The following is a 24,500-nucleotide window of genomic DNA, read 5'->3' as shown; positions in this document are numbered from 1 at the left end:
GAGTAGATGGAATTCACCTACTGCTCTGTTTCAGATGTTTAGCAGGCAAATTCTAATTTTTTTTTTTTGGTAAGTATTATTGAGTATGCACAACTGTCCTGAAGACTGCAGCCTGAAAATGTCACCCATGAGGAAGTCAAATCCTGCCTTATATCACTAACTTAGAAAATATCCAAATTGTACAACATGCTGGGGTAGAAGTGGATTTTCATAAGCTTCTAGGCTCCCAAGACTCACATCCACAGAAGCAGACACACAAAATTATGAACCCAAACCTCCTTTCCTCCTACCAATGAAAACTAATGATCTGTTTGTTCCAGTAAACATGAAAACTGGTCACAGTCCCCTGCTCTGTAGCTAATCCTGAATGCATTTTATACTGTCCTGACCCAGCTGCTTCTCTCTCTGGATCTGTTTGCATCTTTTGTGGAGGATTTAATTCCTCCTAGTTTCATCTCATCTGCATATCTTATTAAAATGTTGTTTCCTTTACCATTTCTAGATGAACAGTGCAGATATTAAATATAAATTAAGAGTAAGCTTTGTGGTTCTTCTACATCTTCAACTCCATGCTTTGCCACTCCCTGTCATCCTCTCTTTATGGCTTTCCAGCCTGTTTTCAATTAAGACAGTGTTGATCTTCAAGCTGATTTAAATTAATTTTTCTAGAAAGATTTCATGAGGCACAGTATCAAATGCACTGCTCAGATGCAAATATATTACAGCTCCAGCATTCCCTTCATCCGTTGATTTTCTGTTTCTCTCAGAAAAGCAATCAAGTTTGTCTGGTGAGATTTGTTCTTGCTAGAGTGGCACTGCTGGAGGCTCTGTGCTGCTGGGCCCAGCTCTCAGGTGCCAAACACCCGTGACCAGAGTTGTGGCTGAGGCAGCTGGATGTGTCAACACCCCAAAAAAAGCGTGTTTTGGGGGCACTGTTGTGCCCATTCTACACTGTGGGCTCAGCTAACTGGCAGTTCTGTCATTATTGTACCAATGCAAGCCCAGGTGAAAATACTGACTTGTGACTTCTGTCCCAAAATGTTGGGGTCCTGTAGAGCAACCTGGGGTGCAACTTCCCTCCAGGGTTGTGGTCCTTCCAGCTGCTGGAAGCAAAAACCCTTTTGTTGTGGTGAGGCCACCCAAGAGACCCCAGGGAGAGCTGTGTGCTGGCATTTCTGCCTCAGCACCAGTTGCAGAGTATCCTGCTCCCTGTCCTGTTCCCTGTCCTGTTCCTTATCCTGTTCCCCGTCCTGTTCCTGTCCTGTTCCCTGTCCTGTTCCCCGTCCTGTTCCCCGTCCTGTTCCTGTCCTGTTCCCTGTCCTGTTGAGCTGCTGGCAGCAGTGGCCATTGCCTCGAGGGACTGCAGCCACCCAGGGGCCCCTGCAAGGAACATTTGATGGCCCTAATTGTGCCACCTGCCTTTGTATTCCTCACCCTCACCACCTTCCAGAGCAATGATGATTGGTTTAGAAAGGGTATTAGGTAGATATTCATAAAATAGTGTTTGGGATAATTTATTTCTCATTTTAAGTGTCTATATAGACTTTCCTTTAGTCTAATTCTTAGTCTTCTGGTGGCTAATTAGGAGGAATAATCACATGCAGCATGGCATTTTCACCACTTCCCCCAATACCATAGGCTGATCTGTTTCAGCTGATTTAGGTACCAGCTCATTTTCCTTGAAGTATTTTCTCATCTGCTACTAAGAAAAGGTGTTTTATTGGCTTTTTCTCATTTCTGAATTGTCCACATTTCTTTTATCTGTCTCATTAAAGATAGGTTCCAGTCATCATTATTTTCAGTTTACTAATTAATGGACATATCATCTGTCTAGGATTTGTGCTTCTCTTCCCCCGATACTCATATAATAAGAATCTTTCATATTCCCTTTAAACCCTTTGACAGCATTAATTCACTCTGATTTTTTTTGCTATCCTTATCATTCCCTGATGAGCTTTAAATGAATCTGTATTCTTGTTTGATTCCCTTCCCACCATTTCCTATTCCAGCACAGGGTTTTAACCTCACATCTTTGAGCAGTCCCTCGTGAAGTGACTGTAACTGTGGCAGATAAAAAACTTTTTCTGCACACTTATTAATCATGCAGATTGTGCATCCTGGTTGCCAGAGACATTGGAGGGGTCATTTCTGGAAATGGTCCCTGGTGAATTATGGGTGAAGGGCCTGGGTCAGGACAGGGACCACTGCCACTGGGTGCTCCTAAGCTGAGCATCCTCCCATGGGCCAGACAAGATAAAGTTGGGCTCCCCTCCCCAAAGCATCAGCCATTAACCCCCCCAGAGCAAGCTGCAGTCCCAGCAAATTCATCAGGGTCCTTCAAAGGATCCCTGGAGTACACCTGATGCTCAGAAAAAGCAGTGAACCTCTTGCTGTCAGTAATTAGTTCCTTAAATAATTATTTCCTTAAATAATTAGTTAACATTTGTATAGTATTTTGAAGGTGTTAAGTGCTCTATAAGTGCACACATTATTTTTGGCATTTAAGGGCCCTTTCAGGGTCTGCTGGCAGTGCCTGGCTCTCAGCATTAATAAATTATGTGACACTTCTTAGGGGTAGATGTGTTCAGCAGAAAGGGTTCCTTGCTATCTCTCCCCACACTCTATGAAAATAAAAGAAAACAAAAAACCCCCAAACCCAAACAAACCCTTGCTGTTTGCCAGGAAAGGGAATATTCACCTTTACCACTCCTTTAGGGCAGCAGAGAGCCTCATCCTGGGCCCCTGGTCCAAACTGGCCATTGCTGTCCTGAGGGTGGGGAGCAGAGCTAAGAGTGTGCCCCATTCTGTGTTCCAGCTGCAAACCCTTCCCTCCCTCCATCATGTCTTGTGGGGTAAGGGAAAAGGCAAATTCTCTTCTTCAGGCCATGTAAGTAATTACATTTTTTACTGTCACCTCTAGAGTGGGAATTCTGAATATGAATGATTTTGTTTTTTAAGAGTCACTACATTTCCAGCAGGGACACTGGTGACGTTATTCTCAAAGTCAGGCTATCAACATATTAAGCAGCCTCTTGATGTGATCTGTCTAAATCAAGTGGAAGTGGTGTTTGTGTTGGTTCTGTTTATGTTGTTCCTACAAACTTACTTAAAGTTCCTGGCTAATTCATTATTCTGGGAGCCTCATGCAAGGCAGCAGGTACTACAGTTCCCCTGCAGAGCTTATTTTCAATATTAATTATCTGCTGTGCGTTAAGTAGTTTTTGTTTTTGTGTTAAAAGGTTTATGAAAATTAGATTATTAAAATGATAAAAACTAATTTTCTCAAGTGTAGCCACTCTGCAGCAGTCAACTAAAAAGAGAAAAATATGTGCACTCAGTTGTCTTGGAAAAATGGCACCATGACTAAATTATCATATGTGGAGGAAGGGAACAGTGGGAAAGGCTGCTTAATCACAAATGTTGTTGCTGTCCTGCTGGCCACACACTTGTGCTTGTGTTGACGGGTCTGCTGCTCATTTTCATTCCCAATAAAGCAGATTTTTGTCTGAGAAATTAATTTCAGGATATGGCAGGAATGGCTATCACTTGCAAAGGCAGCACATCTGCTGCGAAGCTGAGCCCAACGCGACGGCAGGGTGAGCTCTGACTGCTCCTGCAGGAGGAGAGGGCTGATGAGACCTGCCTGGGGCTGGGGCTGCTTTCAGGGCACTAAGCTGCTCCTGGGGCATGATCTTACAGTCAGAGGAATCTCTCCTACCAACACCACTGCTGTGCCTCGGTTCCCTTGCTGCAAAATGAGGAGGAAGCTCTGAAGGAGAGGGATAAGCCCCAGCCCTGCCTGCTGTGAGACATTGTTATTAGTCTGCTAATGCTGACTGATATCTGGCCTCACTCCTTTGCTCTCCATCCCCGGTGACATCCAGAGGGACTCTGCAGAGCTGGTACAGCTTATTACAATATATTGCTAAATTTGGGGCTGTTGGACCTCAGCAGATTTGTTGGTTTAATTTTGGCCAAAAAGCAAACTCTGAGGTGAGGATGGTTAAGAAAGATATGTCCATCCCCTTGCTCTCCGAGCCAGTGGGCTGGAAGTGTGATCCAAGGTGGCTGCAGCTCCCAGAGCCCTGCAAGGCTGCCAGCCCAGGGCACCCATGCTGCAGTTTGCTGTCCCCTCTGTCACCTCTGCTGCTTCCATCACGTGTGGGGTGAGACAGGACCAAGTGGGCAAAGCAGCAGCAATGCCATCCCCATTCCCTGTGCTCCACATCCTCCCCTGTGATGCTCCCACAGAAGATCCTTTCCTTTCCCCCCATAAGCACAGACCTTTAAGTGGCATAACACCTTTTGTTATGACAAAGTTTCCTGCCTGTCAGGCAGTGGGATCTGCAGAGAGTTTGCTAATGCCAAAGCCATGGGAATTAATGTCACTCTTATCTTTAGCAGTTGTCACCCCCATTGCACGTGTGAGGATAAAACCAAAAGAGCAAAAGGTGCTTTGTGAGATACCAGAGTAAGCCAAGAAGCTGAGGAATAGCAAGAGAATTGCTCTGATTATTTTTCATCATGCAAATATCCATTTTATGTGGTCCTGTAGTGGTTTCTGCATTTTGGAACATTTTCCTTCAATGACTACCATTCTAAATATCTTTTTTTCTATGAGGTTGTTATTGTTAGTGTTATGAAGTGTTTATTTGTTGATATCGTGCAGTTTTCCAATGTCCTAGAATTTATTATGGGTATTAGAGGTGCCAATGTTTATCCATTTTACACCTTCATTATCTGATCTAGCCCCATCATTACTCCAGATACATACAATGGCATTATCATTGTTGTCTTGTTTCATTATAATTCCCCTTTGTTTAGTGCTTTATTTCTAAGAAATAATTTGTTAGAAAACATGCTGAAGCATAACCAGACCCCACATTACATATGTTTGGATCTCAGGCATTTGACAGAAAATGTCTGTGACTGAGAGGTGGCACAGCATCTGTTTTACATCAGTGCTCACAGACTGGGCCAACAAGCACAGTTAATGCCAGACCCAATTTCAGCCTCTGAGAGCCTGAAATGTCTGTGGTGGATACCCCAGCCTCTGACATGTCCACTGGGAAGGTTCCCCCCATGTTGAGTGCAGTCTCTGTTCTCAGAGAATGAGTGATTTGTCATATGAATATATTCCTCACCTACAGTAAAAATGAGTGATGTGTGTTTGATCTTTTTCCCTTAGTTCTTCTGAACTGAACCTCTGTGTTGTGTGAGCCTACACTCAGTGGTAGAGAGGGGAAAAGAGGAGAGAGGGGGGTAGGAAGAAATTAAAGCAGGGTTCAGCTGCCTCTGCCTGAGATGGACACAGATGTCACCCTGTCATGGTGGCAACTGTTAGATTTTTATGCTGAGAGGGATTTTAAGGATCAACTCAATAAAAAGTAAAGCTGATACAAGAATGCAGAACACAGAGGGGCCAGAAAGACAGCTGTGACATGCATGACATGAGGGGACTCCTGATAAAGGAAACTGCCTGTCCACCCTGGGCAGAGAAAGTGTGCTCCCAGCCTAGGACAAATCACTGAATGTCCTGCCTGAGAGAAAGCAGTGAAAAAGCTGACCTGAATCCATTTTTATCAGTGATTGTTCTTCTGACTGAAAACGTTTTCCAGCTACAGGGAAGCTGCACTCGGCTCTGGGAAGGTTCTGCCTTGCTGGATTGCCACCAGGTCATCAGTGTGAGGTGGTGGGATGCCACCAGCACTCGAGGGGGACAGCCTGGCTTTGCTCAACAGCCTGGGCTTGTTCAACAGCCCTTCCTCTGATTGCACCGTGTAGCTCATGGCAATCATTGGCCACAAGTAACACAGAGTCACAGGAGGTCTTGTAAGAGCATCTGCTGCAATAAAAGCAGATAATTGTATCTGTATTTTAGGGAAGCTTGCAGTGAATCTCAGTTAGTAACCCCAAACACAGCCCTTCATTCCTGTTCAAGGCTGGAAGGGAAAAGTCCCAGTTTCTCAGCTTGTGAGGTGTCACTAATAAGCAACCCTTGGAGAAAATACCAGAAACAGTGTTTTGGAACAAATGACATGATTAAAAAAGTATATTTCATCCAGCAAGTAATTATCACACCCGCTGACATTTGCTAAGATGTAATTCAGTGAAAAATAGAACCTGTGTTTCTGCTATAAATTCTGGCTCAATTCCCACAGATACCAATCCTCAATCTTTAGCCAAAATTTGCTGAGGCATTGTCTGACACAGAAAATGGACTCTGAGTTCTAATGTAAAAGCTAATTACAGGAGGTAATGCAAGACAGGGCAAGAGATGATGCCTGTAGTGTTTAAGAAGACGGGGCTTGGTACCCATTCTTTTCCAGAAAAAGATCTCCCAGATATCAGGAACACTGCCTTAGATGCAGAACATGCCCACAGACACAACCTACTCCAGTATTGAAAAGCATAAACTGCCTTCTCTCCTCTTCACTCAACCCCCAAACACCTGCAGCAGTACCAACAAATACCATAAAAATTAGAAATAACACTCCAGTTCCAAATGCAAAGAAGCTGGGGTATGTCTGTTCACACAGGGGGAAGTGTGAGGATTTGGCTGATAGGTGAGAAGTCAAGATTGATTCTACACAACATAATATTTGGAAAGTCTGTCTATCTGTTCATCAGGAGTGGCTTCATGCCTGGGCAGAGATGGCAGCTGGGTCAGCCAGGGCCCATCTTGGGACAGCACAATATCGTGAGGAACATTAATGTCTCTGCAGGCATTGAGATCTTTGGCATCAGGTCACGATTCCCCAGGTGCCTTTTCCCTGCTCAGCACCAGGAAGCTGCACTTTGCTTTGACAGTTTTGCCTGCAGGCTGTGTGAAACTGCACAGGAACGACGGGGCTGGCAAAGGCAGGGCAACAGCATGGCTCTGGACTGGGCTGCAGGAAAGTGCTGCAAAATGCACTTTTGTGGGGGAGCTGCTCTGCACTGAAGGCTCAGTCGGCCGTGGCCGTCGTGGGAGCCAGCAGTGGCTGGGAGCATCAGTGCCAGCTCCCAAACATCAAGAGAGGCACCAAGAGAGAGCTCAGGGACCCCCACCCAGTGCTCAGCTTCCATCAGAACCCCACGAGTGACTCGGAGCAAACGTTATCATTCCTTACAGGGAAAGGAGAAATGGAGACCTTGGCTCTCCAGCAGGTGCAGGGAAGCTCTCCAGAGCTTGGTCAGGGAGCTGCACAGCCTGTGGTGTAGGGGGCTGTAAGGTGCCTCTTGCTCCCTGCTGTTTCTCAAGCACCATTTCTCATTTAGGGCATGGTTTGACACGGCAGAGCAGGGGGTGGGGGCTGTTCTTTTGTAGGTTCATCTCCATGCAGGGCTGTTGTGTGTCTCTGGCCAGAACCTCTTACCCACAGTTTGATATTCCTGCTGGATTGCCTGGACACTGCTGCAGCTGGATCTGTAATTCATGCCAGGCACTATTTTCCAGATGCTGAAGTGCCAAGAGCTAAACATCCCAGGTTAACAAGGCTTTTCCTCCCCTGAGGTTTTGCCTGCTGTGTCTCGGGATCACCTGTGTTGGATTATGCTCCAGAAGAGCACCTTCTGCTTGCTCCCATCACTGCACCCTAGCACAGCTCTCTGCCACCCAGCTAATTCTCATGGCATGCCTGAGGCATTCCCATCCTATGAGCAGCATCACACAGCTCTCACATTTCAGCATGCAAAGACCACCAGAGTTCACACATAGGCATTAAAAGCACTTGTTGAAAGGAGAGTTCCCAGGTGGAAAAATTAAAGAGCAGTTCTCCAAGGTTTGTGCCTCATCACACACCATCCCTGCCCTAAACTGAGATTAATGTTTCAAAGGAAATACAGTGTCCTGTGGGCACTTTCAGAAAGGTCCTGCAGACCACCTGAACCAGGGTAAACTTATTAGAGGCACAGCCTTCTTGCTTCTTTGTCTGCAGTGCATACAGGAATAAATCACTTATGTAAGCCTACATGTGCTACCAGGGATGCAACATGAACTTTGATAGTTCTCATTACCCAGGGACAGGGAGGTCTGTTACCCACTGTTGCCATGCTAACACCATATTTGTGTGATGGTGTTGAGGGTTCATCTGGCAACAAAGAACTCATGCCAAGCCCTGCACAGCATGGGACTCACACAGGAAAACAGTTAATACAGAATATATGGATGGTGGAGAGACAAAATCCTCTTTGACTGGCACAGCTGGCATGGGATCAGCTGGATATGGAACACCTTAAATGTGTGTCCCTTGGGGCATCAGGAAAGGAGGAGCAACACCTTACCTTAATGCAAGGTGAAAATCATTGTATGGCAGTAAAGAGAAAAACTGAGGCTGCCCTTGGGAAACAAGGGAATATTTGTCACTCATTTGGGAAACAGCAGGGTAAGGCTTGCAGGTTGGCTAAATGTCTGAGTAAAGTTCCTGGAGGAGAAGGAATTAATGTGTTTTCTGGTACGTGTTCTAATTTTCCTTCACACTGTGGTAAGCTTACAGTGGTCATGATAGTGATAGTGATCAATATCTAATTAGGCAAAATGCTAATTTGCTAATGCCTGAAGCCTTAAACCTTACTCTCCAGAGTCAGCCCCAGGTGCATCACTGCTGTCTGTGACAAATCACTTGTGTCCTCGCCCTTGACATGGCAGGGTTAACTCCTGTCCTGACAATGCCACTAGTTCAGTTTAACCTCTTCTTTTTCTTTTGTGTGAAAAGCTAAACTACAGCTGTCCCTCAGTCAAAACAGGAAGCAGAAGGTGATGCTCAGGCTTGTCCTGCAGGAGATGTGGAGGGATAGCTGTGCCCGGTGTGCTGGTTTATGGAAGAATTAACACCACGCTTTAAAGAAAAGCACATTTTGGTGATCCAGAACTGCTGCAGTTTACTCCTGCATCATGAAGAAGTTGCTGCCATCCCTTTCCCGTTTTTCCTGCCGGGAAATCCATAGCTGGTAGTATAGCAGCACCTAGAGGTGGATTCCAGGGACAGCCCTGCCCAGGGGGGTCTGCACGGAGGGGCACAGGGGGCTGAAGAGAGGGGGCTGCCGGCTCCCAGGGAGCACCCACAAAACTGCAGCGCCGTGCCAAAGAGTGTCCCAGAGGTTTCCCAGTGTCCCAGAGGTTTTGGGGTCAAAGCAGAACGGACCCAACCTTCCTGGATCTCAGGACCATTCCTACTTCTACATCAGACCTGCCAGACCTGTGAGAGCAAAGAGACCACCAGAAATTATTTCTGGGGGATCCTTTTGATCACTCTCATTCCCAGCAGGAAGGGAGGGGGAAAGGGCCAATTTTTACTCAGTGATTCCTCCTTCTCTCTTTGAACCAGAGGCTCCCTGCTGGCAATCCCTGCACCCCTGGCCTGTCTGCACCCCTTTCTCTGCTCATCTCCCCCAGAGCCTTTGCTACAGCCCCAGCTCCTCTGCCTGCTCTGTTCTCTCACACACTGACACTGCTCCAAGGCAGCTCTGGGATCTTCAGGGGCAAATTATCCTGGAAAAGTCCTGTGAACAGCTCTGCCCCATGGAAGGCGCATCTGCATGGAACCAGTTACACCTTGTCACTGAATAATCCTATCCACTGTAAGGGAGGGCTCTTTTCAAGTCACACTTTGTGTGTGTGTGTGTGTGTGACTAAGGATCTTGATATAAAACAGTTAAAACTTCTCTGAATGTCAGACATGTCATCTGATCAGACCTGGGCAAAGAAGGGAGAACCTTTCCATCCATGCTGACATGGTTAGTCATTGGAAGTTCCCCTTGCTGCTCACTAGGATACAGCTGGCTTCTAGATGGCTGTTTCTGAAAGATTTAACAGTTCTTTATGCCTGATATTTTCTTCTTTTCCTCACAAAACTAGTTTTGTATTCAAATTAAGTCACTTCTCTGACATTAGCTGTTCTATAAGCCAAAAAACCAACTCATCCTTTCCAGCCTTTTGCCAATGCCATGGATCTGCACTCGCTTTGGTATTTAAGCATTCTGGAGAAAATAGGGATGCTAGAAATAGTGCACAGGGAAAATGAACAAAAGCTGCCCTTCCTACATGTGCCAGCATAACTCTGTAAGTGTCACTGGCCACCAGCAGACAAGGAAAGCCAGTAGGATGTGACATAGGATGAGGCCCTGCCTCAAGGGATATTCCTGACTTTAGTGCTGTTCTGTCTGTGCTAGGACTATATCTTAGTTTAAATAAGATCAATAGTAGGGTTGGGAAAGCACACATAAAGCTGGTCTGCTCTGAAAGGAGACTGCAACATTAAATCTCCCAGAACCCTCACAGCAAACTGGGAGGCAAAGCCTTTATGTGTCAGTGATTGTAATGGTCATTGTATTTCACTTGCTGGTTCCTGATGTGCTGGTCACCAGCCTGAAACAAGATGGGGCTCTTTCTCACTCCTGCAGCCACTGCTGAGTCACTAACCAGCATTCCTGGCTGCTTTAGGCTATGGAGAGCCCTAGGACAGAGTGAAGGTGGGTCTGTGGTTACTGAAGGGGAAGGTGGAATGCACCCCACTCTCATGTGATGAGCAGCAACATCGTGCAGCTCTGCAAATTCCTCATTTCTTAATCAAAACCACATATTCCAGAAAGAAATGGTGTATAGAGCCCTGCAGGGCTAGCACAGTCAATAAAGCATGTCAGCAAATTAATTTTTAATACTCATGAACAAGACTCTGTGCAGGTGGAATGCTTTGCAAAGACCAGGACTGTGCAGGTGTACCTGAGGCTGTTGCTTTCTCTCCTACTTGACCAGCACCATTGAGAGGCCTCTTTCTTGCTTTTGAGAGCAGCATACTGAAGGGAAGAATTTATCTCTGTTTCTGACTTTCAAAGGGATAAAACCAGTAGAAATTTGATTCTCACTCCCTCATTAGCTTTTAAGAGTCCTGAGTTCTGTGACTTGGTTTTCCTTTCTAGAAGAAGAAGAAAGATGGCTTAATCCCATCTCCTTGTCCAACAAGGTTACCAAGGCACATTTTGTGCTATCCAAAGTTTTCCTGTCCAACATCTAGCTGTTATCCTCAAAAGATCATCTTTGCTACTGCAGCTTTTCTTAACCTTTTGGGAAAAAAGAAAAAGCTTTCTGTAATCTACCTCTAAAATATTTGTCTATAGGGAAGATGAAAAGGGCTAAAGGAAGATATACTCAACAGAAGAAGTTGCATAATTACAAACAAAGCATATCCTCTGCAGGCCCTGACACTGCTCTGCAGAGAGGCCAACTCTGGCAGTAACTTCACAGATGCTAATGAATTAATGTGTATATTTTATCAAACCCATGAAAATTGATAAGGGCAAGCAGCCAGCTGGGGTTGTCGGTGCAGCTCCACAGCGTTGGGCTTGCACCCCTTGGTCAGGCACTGGCCATAAGGCCAGAGCACACAGTGCCACAGGGGCTGAGCTGCTGCAAATTAGGGGCCCTGCAGAGCCCCTGCTCACCACATGCTTCATGGAGTCCATTCATTGCTTAAAGAGCAGCAGATGAACTGAGGGTTTCCTCAGGAATCATGGAAAGAAGGGGAGTAAGAGCATTTGCAGTGCAGTTTCACTGGCAGCTGCCGCAGCAGGTGGGCAGCAGGCGGGCTGGGCAGTGCCAGCAGGATGGGCTCTGTCTGCTCACACCTCGTGGCATGAATCATATCTGCTGGGCTTCTCCTGCAAAACTTCCATGGGAGATCAGTGTGGCATGTCTTTAAGTCTTTGAAGGTGGCAGAGAGGCTTGTCTGGAAACCACACTAAAAGGGAAACCCTCAAAGGCTGTGCCTTGGTTTTGCAGGCTGTAAGCAGCCTTGTCTGGTTTTTCAGTAGGTAGTGGGTCTGATGGTGTGCTCCTTCTTTTCAGTGAAAGGGACACAAGTAATAGCTGTCTTGTTCAATGTCATGAATGACTACTGAAGTCAGCATTGGCTCTGAGAGACATTTCCCTCATTGAATTAATTCTGGTGTGCAAGGTTTCATTAAATACATGGAACAGATATTGACCAAGCTCTGCACATCCTCTCCTAACTGCAGTTATTCCTTCTTGTTCTTTACTTATAAACTGAATCCATACTGCAACTGTACAAGTGACAATTCACTTAAAAACTGACAGCAACTGCTCTGGTTGCAAACTCACAAATAGGAATTACTTAGCTTCCATAGAGGAAAAGGTTGTATTTTCCATCCTAAAGGTTTAAGCCCAAACCTTGCCTCGGGTGTCTCCTGTTTCCTAAGAGCCAGGAGACAGCTCTCCTGTACTCCAGCCCAGATCTGTAACTACAGGGCTATTCTCTAATCTCTTATTCCTGAAAGCCATTACTCTATAAACATGATAAATAGACTGCTAGAAGTGTTTAGCATTGAATATTCCTGAAGCATAATTATTCCAGCCTCCCTTGGCAGCAGAAACATTACTCTTATGCCAAAGATGAGGAAACAGGGGCACAGTGCTTTGTCCAAGCTTGTAGGACTGTTCAGCCCTGGGCTGTGGCTCCAGGTCAACCCTGTGAACTGTGTTCCAGTCAGTGCCAGCTACTGCCAGTGAATTAAATAATAGCTCAGTGGAAGTGGAAAATGAGGCAGTACTGCTGAGGAAGACAAGGTATGGTTTTCAATGAGATTTGAAAATTGAGACAGGAGCTGATTAGGTAGATATCACTGCGCAATCTAGAGATGTTAAACAACCAGCTCTCCACATGGGCTGGTGGGAATATCGACCAGGTGGAATTACTCCTCCTGAAATGCAGTTACCTGCTAGTACTGCAGTGCTGCCTGGAGCAGGTTATTCTGTCAGGGAAGGGAAGAAACAAACCTTTCTTTCTCTGACCCCAAAATCTTGGGGAAACCTGGTGCAGTAACACAGTACTTAATTTTTCCTTGACTGCTTCTCAAAGAAGATAATGCCAGAGGAGCAATGGAGACACAGTGGAGGAGGGAAAGTTTATATGGAATAACTATTAACAGTATAAGGAACACATCTATAGTGTCAGGCCACATCTACTCTGTGATGGGAGAAATTACAGAAAAGACAATATTTGAGTGTGCTGCCCCTGGCAGAAGCTGTGCCTTGGCTGTGGTTCAGATGGGCTGCATGGAGGAGAGACCAGGGGGCAAAACCCCTGGCCTGTGCTTGCTCTGCAGACCCTGTGGCTGAATATAATGGGGCAGATCACTGAACTCCCTTTCCAGACTGTAGGGAATGTCAGGTGACAACAGGGCAGAGTGACACTGACAGAAGGCTGAGAACTGCAACGAGCTGACAGGAGGTAGGGAGTGACAAGGGTGTGCAAACACCACACCCTAAATGTGCAAGACATAAGACAGAGAGGGAGGATTATGGATGCTGAAACTTTTGAAATGCTAGCTGTCCAAGAATGTCTGTCTTTGCTCTGATGCTCCCTCTCCAAGCACATTAGTAGTGTTTGTTACATGAAATCCAGCTCCAGCTGACTGACACCTACCAAACAAGTCACACCATGAAGTGTGTATCAGCCTGGTGAGCTGAGGAGGAAAAAAATAAATCTCCATTTCTGAAAACTGTCTTTAAAAAAAATTAAACCCTACACAAACAAAAATACCAAACAAGCTGCCTGTGCATCTCATGCTTTACAACTCTGTGACCAAATACAGCTGCTCTCTGCTCACACGTGTCTGCTGGTTCTGCCTGAGTTAATGGGGTACCTGGAGCCCAGGAGGGTCCCTCATGGTCAGTCCTCTGCAGTTCACATTATGAAGTATTGTCCGCAGCAAAACTTTATATTTTTATAATACAAAAATTATACACCCTTTACACACCACACTGTTCTCCATAATGGCCCAGTGGGATGAGTGAGCTGAATAGGGTTGCACCACTAGTGGAGGTTTACCTGCTCCTTTCCAAAGTGGAAAACCACATTTTGTTTGAATTGAATTGCTTAGGGACTATTTACAAACATTCAGGCTCCTAAGGGTTTGGGAAACTTTGCTACAGTTTTTTTTGGTTGCAGTATGGTGTCTGTCAAAGCACCCAGCCTCTCTTGTGCCCTGCTCTGCCTTCAGTACTGCTGGAATCCTGTTTCCTCTGTGATGAGGAACCTGCAGAGAGCAGATGAGCTCCTTGCTCTGGCTGCTCCCAGGGATGCTCCTGCTGTCCAGGAGAAGCCTGGCCCCTGGGAGCCCTGGCAATGGCTGTCCCTGGGGGCCTGGTGGCCGAGGGGGACATGGCATGTGGACTTGGAGCCAGTCAGGTACCAAAGGCTTCGTGGAACACCAGCAGGATTCCTGGATGGCTGTGCACAATGGTGAATTTACACAGATTTTGTGCTGCCTCAAAAAGGAGTGCAGGCAGAGAAGCAGGGATGAGGGGGAAAGGATCAGCATTGATTAAGCTGACAGTTCTACTAATGTCACTGTGGACACAGCCACTTTCCTTTCCTTTGCCAGCAGCAACTTCAATAATAAGATGCAGAGGGAGAAGGAGGGAATGTTGCTGCTCACAGTGCTGCTGGCAGTATTTAGATGAGAATCTGGTGCTGTGATGGATGGCCACGATGCAAAGATACATAGTGATCAGTGCTCTGGAAATGGAGGCAGATTAAGTAGGACTGTGCCTGGCTGGTCTGAAGGTGACTCTGCTGAGAGCCAGTGGTTAGATGCTAATCTCTTTTTGCTCCTCACAAATAATATTTATGCAGAACTCACAACAGTCCTTGCAAATGTGTTGGCAGGTGCTGCTGTATCACTTTGGCCTAGATCTGCTCGCTGGGCTCTGGGTTTCACAGGCAGAGGAGAACTTGTTTGGTCCTGACAAGCCAAGGTGCCCAGCAAGGCTGGGCAGAGCAGAGTGTTGGAGTTGTCCTGTCTCCTGCCCCTGCTCCTGCACCCAGTGTCCCCACTGAGCAGGCTGGCTGAGTGGCACTCTTGTCTCACCATGGTCTGCAGACAAACTCAGTTCTTGAGCTCTGTGCTGTTCTGAGCCTTTTTTCCTTATTTCACCTTCCTTCTGGCAGCTAAGATGGGTTGATGCAGCTCTGCCCAAGCACCTCTAGCTTCAGGGTAGGGCAGTGTGTTCTTGGTGGGTCTGGAATGTGCTTGCAGGATATGTGAGATGGGACAGTCTTTGTCAGATTCACAGACACCAGCTGGGGCTGGATTGAACAGGGATAAACCACAAGTGAGGAGTGTGAATCATGGTGACTGTGCCCTGAACCTGTATCAAGCCTGAGGAATGAAATGAAATCTTTTTACACCCACAGTTTTAGCCCTAAACCACTGCTTTAGAAAAGGAGGAGGGTGATGTAGAAATACTGTCCAGGCTGGTTGGTGTTATCATTATCATCAGCACATGGGTTTGCACACTAGTTTAATTGTAGTTACTAACAGTGTCCACCAAATCTTGTACCTCACACGGTGGCTCTTAAGTCTTACATTAGTCTGCTGGACTGGGATTTAGGGCTCATTCCATCCACTTTCATGGATAGATTCAGATTAAGTAGGAGATGTTTCTGGTTTTATAAACTTCATATGTATTTGGCAAAATTAGCTGTGATGGGCAGCTTTGAGAAGAACCATTTGTATAAATACCCAGATATCATTATTTGGATCCATGTCTCCAAGGTCAATATGAAGAATAATCTTTTCCATCTTTCAAAACACCAAGTCAAGCTATTTCCAAGCAGGTTTCTTCTTGGAAATGAGTACAAAGCTTTAGTTTTAATTCTGTAGGAGTTAAACTGAAAATTATTAACATCTCCAACACTAGACTTCATATACAGAGCACTGTGGATATCTATCTCATGTCTCCACTTAGCCAGGGGCACTGTCTTTGCTGTCTCTTTTATCCAAGGACAAAAGGAATTTGTTAGGATGGCAAATGTTCTCCCATTCTTGCAAATTAGCATTAGAGCATCACTATAGAAATATTCCATGCTATCTGGATTATGGCAATTAAATTTCTATCAATGAAAGCTGGTTCCTAAACTAATATTTAAAGAAGATGAGAGAGAAATGTCTACATGAGGGGCATTGCTAAACAGATTTCGGTATTTATTTTTCTGACAGAGATTCTGTTTCTCCTGAAAGGGTAATGTACATCTATCTTGCAAGGAGTTTCCTTAGAGGGTTTAAATGAAGAGTGAAGCTTTGAGAACAAAGTGAAAATGGAAGAAATATACTGCCACAGGAAGATCAAAAATGAGGCACTTGGGGCTTCAGAGAGTTATCATTAATCCCCTCCTGCCCAGAGGGCATTCCTGTGTGACCATCAAAGTGACACACATGCAGCAGTCTGGCAGAGTGCCACATCTCTGGGTTTGATGGACTTTGCTCTGGGGATGGCTAAACCTCCAGCTGTTCAGAATGGCAGCTTGTTTTCCTCAACAAATTCACTCCCATGTTTATCTAACCGATCTGGAGCCACAAAAGTCGATTATAAATCATTTCAAGTGTGTTCTCAACACCTTTTCCTTACCAAAACCTGGAAACACAAGCAGCCATCAGAACCTGAAAGCTTGTCCTGCCTGAGCACAGCTTTGCCTTTAGATTAGGATCAATGTCAAGCCTGGGTTGTACTGCCTAAGGTTGCTGTTGTACTTATGGCTTAACAAAATGTGTAATAATGTTCACCTTATTAATATGGAGGGGAAATGCAGGTGTGTGTCTGTCTGGTGTGCTGATAAGGCTGTGAGGGTGACATTTACCCCCAGGACAGCACAAAGAAGTCCCTGGCTGGCTCTGTGAGGCAGTACTGCCCGAGCAGTTGCATGGCAAGAACATATATTTCAAATAGGTAAAAGAAGGCAAAGGTCAGAAATATACAAGAGGCAAAGAGAGCTCTTCTTCAGAGTGAGGAGGAGCTCAGGCGTAGAGCTGAGGGTCTCACTGAACCAGCAGTGCCTGAAATGGTTTTGTTCTGTTCACCTCATTAGCTCAGGCATTCTCCAAATCAAGGGATTTAGAGCACTGAAAAACTGTTTAATAGTAACTGACAAAATGTAAGCACTGATTTTGAAAATGCTGCAGGTATGATGAAAGAGTAGCTACATGATGGATGACAGAGATGTGGGAAGCTCTTGTTTGGCTTTGTTTGGGTTGAGTAAAAGATGAGAGAGAGGGAAAGAAAAGGATCTCCTAACAGTAGCATGAATATGAACAGTGTGAGACACACTCAGACCATATAACAAATTCAGAGCCTCCTTCCCCACCCTGTGCAGCTGCACACAGATATAGGGATGGTTGCTAAGACAATATCTGATGCCTGCAGATAAAATGTTTATTTGCTTTTATATAAAAAGCAAGCTGGAAGTACAGCTCATGATTGCAAACTGGGAAAGAGGACAGATCTTTCCAAAGCTACTGCCAATCCCCTTACAAGGACAAGATTTGACTCCTGCACGTTCTGAAGAGGAACCCATGACTCAACACGTGGATCTGGACTGAATTGCATTCACAGGTTTTATTCATTATGACTCCTAAGCTGCAAAAATAAGAGCCTTTCAAAAAAAAAAAAAAAAAATTAAAAAGACACCAGGGTGTGATGTTAAAAAACTACCAAGAAACCAACCCTTCTGAAATAATGGGAACAACTGTACATATTTCTCAGCAGTGAAAGAACTAAAACTCAGGTGTATTCTGACTCAGATAAATCTTAAGTTTCCCCTGTGTACAATCGAGACTGAAAATTGAAGAAGGGCTGATGTGAGGAGATCAAAGTTTCCTCTCCAGATGAGGATTTGGCTCTTCTTGCTCAAATACACTTATTTTCAAGACTATTTGCTTTGTGATAGCTCTAAATCCAGGGCTTTCAATCTCTTAACAAAACCCCTGAGCACAGTAAATGCATTGAAATAGGATTCAAGAGAAATATCACTGGAGACAGCAGGAGCTGCTGCGGCAGGGGATTCCACCCAGAGTGGGTGAGAGTGGAATGAGTGATGTTTCCTCTCCCTTTGCTCCTTTTCCCAGTGCTACCAGTAACACACAGACCAGTGCTGCATCATTTCCAAGCAGCCTCAACACCTGAAACTGGTGAGCTCATTACCCTGCAGGCAGGCAGGGCCAGGATACCACCAGGAATTCAGGGCTAACTGCATTAACCTGGCTCATGTTTGAGCAGCCTCTCAAAAGAGACCAAAGTTCTCAGGGCTCAGCTGGAGGATAAGGTCAGGAATTGACATTTTTTATAGTAGTTTTTAGACCTTCTGCCTCCAAACATATAGATGAAGTCCACTCCCTCATTTAGAAGTCAATTTTATAACAGGAATTCTAATGCAATGAGGAATATGTGCCACAAAAGCAGTACCACAGACTAGGGTAGGCAACTGGGTATTTTCTACAGAAGCTGTGAAATGGATGGTGTTGGCATGCACAACCTTTCTTCTGAGGAGAGATTTCAGCTCTTCAGTCGTCTGCAAACACAGACAACAACTGGCCATGCATGGAGCCTGTTAGCTCTCCTCCAGAGCTCGTGGCTGCTCATGAGTGCAAACAAAACAGTCCAAACTGGCCTCATCTAAGCCAGCCTCCATCATTTCTCTTATTTGTTGACTGACACAGGGCCAGCTGTCTAGTTAGTGAGACAGAAGCATTAACGTAGAGAAATCATAGAAAAGAAAGACTGGGAGGCCCCTCAGGGGTCGCTTGGTCCATCTACTGCCCCATGGCAGGTTCAGCTTTACCTGCACCCCTTCTCTCTGTTTTTCTTAATCCGTTTTTCAAAATAATTTCCAGAATTCCTGAATCACATATCACTCCACTAGGCATAAAGTGAAAGGTGTGCTTCATGAAAAATAGAGCTGTTCAGCCAGCAGCTCCTCTCTAGGGTGTCAGTCTGATGTACAACACCCACTGCGTGGTTTCCTAATGCTATCAGGAATCACACTGATCCTTTGGGGACATGCAGATCTCAGGACTGGGAAATGGAAGATACAAGCTAACATTTGCCTGTGAGATTGTTATTGGTAATGTGCATAGGTGAATTTTGGCTGGGTGGGGTTTTTGGTCTGAAGTACTTATGCAGTTGCCTTTAAGACTCAACTGAACAAAAGGGATTAGGCACATACTGAGCAGCTCTCAGGTAGTGCCCATCAGTGATCTCATTGAGGTTACTCTCCTCTCTCTTTGCCTTCCCAGGGCATAAGGTGAAATTGGAATAACTCTCTGTTTGGTTCATCCTCTTCTTTTCCTTTTGCTTTCCATCCTTGAGCACACTTTTATGGGTTCCTTTTGTGGGGCCATGTTTATGCACTCAAGAGCAACACACGTTTTTGTGTGCACAAACACGGCCCCACAAAAGGAACTCCCCAGGCTCAGTGCCACGGTCACTGGGAGAGGGTTGCTGCATGTTCCATGGGGAGCCTCTTCCACAGTTCAAATCCAGGGACTTCTTCCCAGGACCTACTGGGAATGGCACCAAACCTGCTTCCTGCAACCCAGCATCCCACCAGGGCTGTCAACCTGGCACCATCAGAGAGCTCATACCAGTCAGTGCCAGGGCAAGAGAAGCATTTAAGGATACCACCAGCACATTATGGATTTTTTAAATTGCTTTTTATATCTAATGTCCACATCTTAATCCCAGTAAAATAGCTGAGCTCCTAAACACTCTTGTAGGGACTGTGAGTGGGTGGAAAGGAAGAATGTTTGTGAATGGATGTGAGGAAACAGCAGGGAGATTTCACAGAAGAGGCAATTGAGAGCTAATCCCAGGCTCTGCTGCGTGACAGTGCCTCTGAATGCTCTTATTTACTGATGAACAGCAATTGACTGAACTATACTATTTATATGTTTTAAGAATTTTTCCAAAACTGCATACCTCACAGGATTGTGTGGGACAAACTGGCAATGGAAAGGAGCAGTTCTAAAGTAGTTAACAGGCCTGACTGTCATTTTTGTTCTGCCTGTATATGTAAAGCTTTTTAAAAGTAGTTTTAAGGAAAATGAGAATCAACACTCTTGAGCTTACATTGTCTCTTACAATTTGAGGAGCCAGCACAAATCTTGCCTTCCCTTCTTCACTTCAAGAAATATAAATCAGAGAATATTATATTTAAAAAAAAAAATAATTCTGGTCTGGATAACAGCAAGAAAATCCATTATTCCAGTGATGGAGAGTAACAGTACAAAACTTACTGATTCATATTAGGTAATGCAGGTTTTACCATCAATTCCTGACTTGCCAGCAGCTCTTTACATTACTGGGACTTTCTTCACAGCCTCATATTCCAGTATTTTCCTAGACAGAAGATTCCTAATTTGAAAGACATGGCTTGATGTTGACCAGAAAAACAATCTCTCCTCTGGCAGATCAAAGCAGAGCAGACACACACCACTTGCTTCCTAGCCCAGGACTTGTGGAGTTTCACTTTTTGGCATCACTTCAGAAGCTTTAAGATTAGAGGAGATGTAAGTCAAAAGATTTGAGGCTCTGGGGAGTTACACTGCAGTCTGGGTGTTTGTTTGGGTTTTGCTGATTTTTTTTTTTTGTTTGTTTATATATTTTTTTTCTTTTTTTGAACTTTATGCAAAGTACTTAAATGAGGTGGAATTAGAGACAATGCCAAATTTCTGGCCCAACACTTGTTGTCTTTTTCTCCCTACAAATTATCCTCCTGTTTGGTAACTGCTCTTGTTAGAGAAGATTTATCTGTGTGTAGCTTTTTTTGGGTATTTTACACTGCTCTGAGAATAAGACCCCAAAGAGAAAGCTGAGGAAGAAGAAATGTCTGGGAGTAGAGGAATTGAGCTAAAATACTATTTTCACATTCAGAACATTCACAGATGCCTTTAATACCATATATCCAAAAGAGAAGCATATCTACCAGAAGCATATCTGCCACTATTTCTCAACAAATCTCCAGAAGCTTTTGGTTATGCAAGAAACAGGGAATATTTCCCCCACTTTTTTAAACATCCCAGTATAATCAGAAATAAATAGATTACAGTTAGTTTCAACATAATTTCATGCTGTCCAGAAATAAGATGGGAGAAAAACCTTTTAGGTAAAAGCACAAATTTCATTAAGAAGCAACATGTGAAACATTTTCTCTGTTAAGCATAATTAGCAGTTCAAAGACACTTGCCTTTCAAAGTGTCTGCTTTGATTCCTGTCAGATGCAGAGGCAGTGATATATGACACGACATTCAACTAACTCTCAACATAAAATGATGTGATGATTTTTCTCTAATTGAGGGGATGGCAAAGCAAGCTTTTTTTTTTTTTTTTTTTTTTTTTTAATGAGTTTGAGAAATAATTTAAATGGCTGTCAGATCTCCAGCAGCAGGTAGTAAAACACTGGATGGAAGATTTTCAAACTCAGTTTTTGCCCATTCCCAATGTTTCTCTTTTAGAAGTATTTTACTTCCTGACATGTCAAGTATTACTTATAGGAATAGTTTTTTCCTGTTTTTAAGACATCTCCTGTTCAAATTTGCCTGCTGACTTCAATTTGCCATTCTGACAGCTTTCTTTGAGACTAGGTGGCTCTTCTGAAATGTATTCCAGCTGAGAGGTTTCAAAGTAGTTTCATTTTATTTTTGATCTTCCTGTGACTATCAAGGCTTATGCTGGCCTTTTTTTTTTCTAGTTGGCTGCTCTGGTGTTTCTTTCTCTTCACTCTCCACTGACTTCCCAGCACATTTTTATTTCACAGGTGGATATTTTGTGTACTCTTCCTCTATGCTATTTTTCTTAGCCTCTTGATTCTGCAATTCACATGATTCTGCCTTTTTTTTTTTCAGAGTAGAATAATTATTGAAATAGTTGAAAATAACTAATGTAATAGCCAGCTAGAATGACTCAGTAGCAGGACTTGTGAGCATGAACTGCTCACAGCAGAAATCCAAGGTCTGTGCTCCAGCTGAGAGCCCAGGAGAGAAGGGGTGACTGGTCCTACATCACCTTGATGTGGCTTTGATGGCTGCAATAGGTTATTTCCATGTGCCCAAAACCTGCCCCTTCAGATTTTACACAGGCTGTGGGCAGCATTTCAAGCTGTCCAAAAAGAGAAACTGAAAAGCCAGTAGAAATATTCCCTTACATAAAATCAGGTTGTGAAAATAAATATTCAGGTTATTTTAAATTCTTTTCTCTCTGTCTGTGGTTCAAGGTTTTAGACACAATCCAGGCCTCCCTTCTGGGTTTGTTCCTCACACAGGATTTTCTTTCTCTTCCCTTGTTACCAAGTGTGGGGCTGCCTGTGTTTTTGTCTCAGTGTAGCATATGAAAAGCAAAGTTCTGCAGCAAGAAGTGTCCTGGAAGCCTTGGTGAAAGCAAATTTTGGAAAAGCACATGTTCAAAGCTACTGCTTTGCGTGGAGTGAGTCAGCTGTCTGGGCCTGGGTTTGCCAACAAAAAGGCAGCTAAACTCAGAGTTTCCATGAAACCAGTGAACAGTCCCACTGTCAGCTCTGGAACAGACATGTGAACTCTTCCATCAGCTGCAGGGAAAGGGACTAATAAAGCCAGAGCACTCATGAACACCCAGTCAGGGTGAAGGAACCTTGGGTCTACATGGGACAGGAGAGAGAAGCCAGAGGCAAGCACCAAGAGAAAGACAGTTTTTATATCCCCAGTTGAAGGTTGTCCCTCTCTAACACCCTTGCTGAGTTTGTGTCTCCCTAGAATTTACATTTCCTTCATGCGCCAATACACAACTCTGCTTTCTGGTACTTTACAACCTGAGGGAGAAGTGTCTGCTCTCTGTGAACTGGAGAGGAAACTAATCTAAAAATTATACATAATTTACATAATACATTATTAGAATTGTCTGTTGATTCTGCACTACATCAAATATTTTAGGAATATGTTCATTCTGTTTCATGTATGAACTAGCCCTGTGGTCTCTGACCTACAGTGTTTGCTAACAGTATTTTCTTAGAAAACTTTTAAATAGACATAAGATTGAATTATCAGTAAACAGGAAATAACAATGTTTTCTTTCTTGGAAGCAGAGTTGGGAAACCTGGCTCCAAACCCCATGAAAAAACAGCAGGAGACCAACATACCATAGGTGTGCAGGCAAAACTGATGTAACCTAAAAGTTTGATATTAGAAATACTCATTGAACAGCACAGAAAAAACCCCTCCATCTCAGTAAATTTCAAAATTCTTAAAAGATAACTTAGAAAACAGAAAGAAGGTGTGTCAAGAATATTAAGTCTTTAATTGCCTGTTTTTGACTCATGTGGAGTCTTGTTTGTACAACACAGAATCATTTTCATGCACCCAACTGCCAGGTATGACACCCTGTGAGTAAAAGATCTGCGTGTCATCAAATCCCATCCAGAGTAATTTTCCTTTAAAGACACCATTTTAATTTATCTCAAAGCCCAGCTTAGCTCTCAGTACCACATTTATGCCAGTACCACCAAACTGTACCAGCATTATAGGATTATGAACTGGGATCACTTACCCTGTCAAGTCTGGTTTCACACTGACACTTCCAGCAGGGCAGGTGCTATATTTTGTTAGTTACAGAGATTCACTGTGCATCCAGAAGCTGCCCTCTGCACCCTGCTTTTATAGCAGGGTTCAATACAGCTGAGCAAATACAACCTCTGCATTATATATGAGGTACAGGGAGGTGATGGGAGCAGGGTAAATGCTCTCATCAGGTGTAGAGTGCACAGGGAGCCAGAAACACAGACACACTGCAGGACCAGGGAAAAGGAGGAGGGAAAATGTGTTTGGGTCTGCCAGGAAGGACCAGGAATCCCTGCTCAAAGGACTTCTGTCCCAACCAACTCTGTAATCCCTACCCAAGGCCTGGATGCAATTACAGCTCCGCTGCATTGCCATGCCTGACTTCAGTTAAATTCTCAACACCGCATCCAAACAGGGGGAAAACCCCCAAACAAATCCAAAGTACTAGTTGCTAACAACTTGTGAACAGCAAACCAAGAGCAATTCCCCAGCCCGGGGTGGTTTCTACTCACCTCCATTTGTCTCGGGGATATTTAAGGCAAAGGCTCATTTTTGTCCTGCAGACTCCGTGCTGCTGCTCAGGGTTATTTTGCCAGGTCGTAAAAAGGCTCCTGAGCAAAAGGAAGAGGAAAGCAACACGTAAAGCAAACACAGAAGCCCAAGAGGAAAGCTACACCCTACAGAGCAGCACTAATAGCAACGGGAGACTCGGAAGGAGAGAACACTCCCAGTTAGTAACTTTTTCCATCGATACATCTGTTACAAAACAATTTAGCTGTGAAATTCTCTTCCTTCTTGCAAGCAAGGCTTTGCTAGGGAGGAGACCTCAGATAAACGAAGTGATGAATGTGGGGCTTGTCAGGGTTTTTTTTTTGGGTTTTAGTTTATTTTACCAAGTAAGCAAATTATTGAAATATAAACTAGAAGCTCAGCTGACTGCTTTAAAAATACACTGCTAGGCAGTAATTATGACAGGGTGCATTTGTCCATGCTTCAGGGTTTTTTTAAATTCAAAAGTCTTCTACAGAAACACAGTCATATTTGAAATAACCACCTATGGGATTTTCTGGCCAGCAAGTGCAGCAGAGGTGAATGTTCAGATGATTAATAACTTAATTTTTTAAGAGCTTGATGGGCAGACA

General features: G+C 44.3%; 1 protein-coding gene across 3 annotated transcripts in view; it reads right to left on the bottom strand.

The window, feature by feature from the left end:
- Positions 1-23,959, bottom strand: part of LOC121353851 (calcium-activated potassium channel subunit beta-2) — a 141,305-nt gene extending 117,346 nt beyond the window's left edge. The window contains exon 1 of one of the 3 annotated variants that reach the window (XM_041468014.1): positions 23,871-23,959. In XM_041468014.1, the coding sequence (XP_041323948.1) occupies positions 23,871-23,908 (38 nt within the window). In that variant the 5' untranslated portion in view covers positions 23,909-23,959. The remainder of the gene's footprint in view (positions 1-23,870) is intronic. The other 2 variants (XM_041468017.1, XM_041468018.1) reach the window with 2 other exon arrangements.
- Positions 23,960-24,500: the final 541 nt, after the last annotated feature.

This window comes from Pyrgilauda ruficollis, unplaced genomic scaffold, assembly GCF_017590135.1.
Source record: "Pyrgilauda ruficollis isolate IOZ18807 unplaced genomic scaffold, ASM1759013v1 scaffold21, whole genome shotgun sequence".
In the NCBI taxonomy this organism is placed as follows: Eukaryota; Metazoa; Chordata; class Aves; order Passeriformes; family Passeridae; genus Pyrgilauda; species Pyrgilauda ruficollis.
This window is presented reverse-complemented; position numbering and strand designations above follow the sequence as displayed.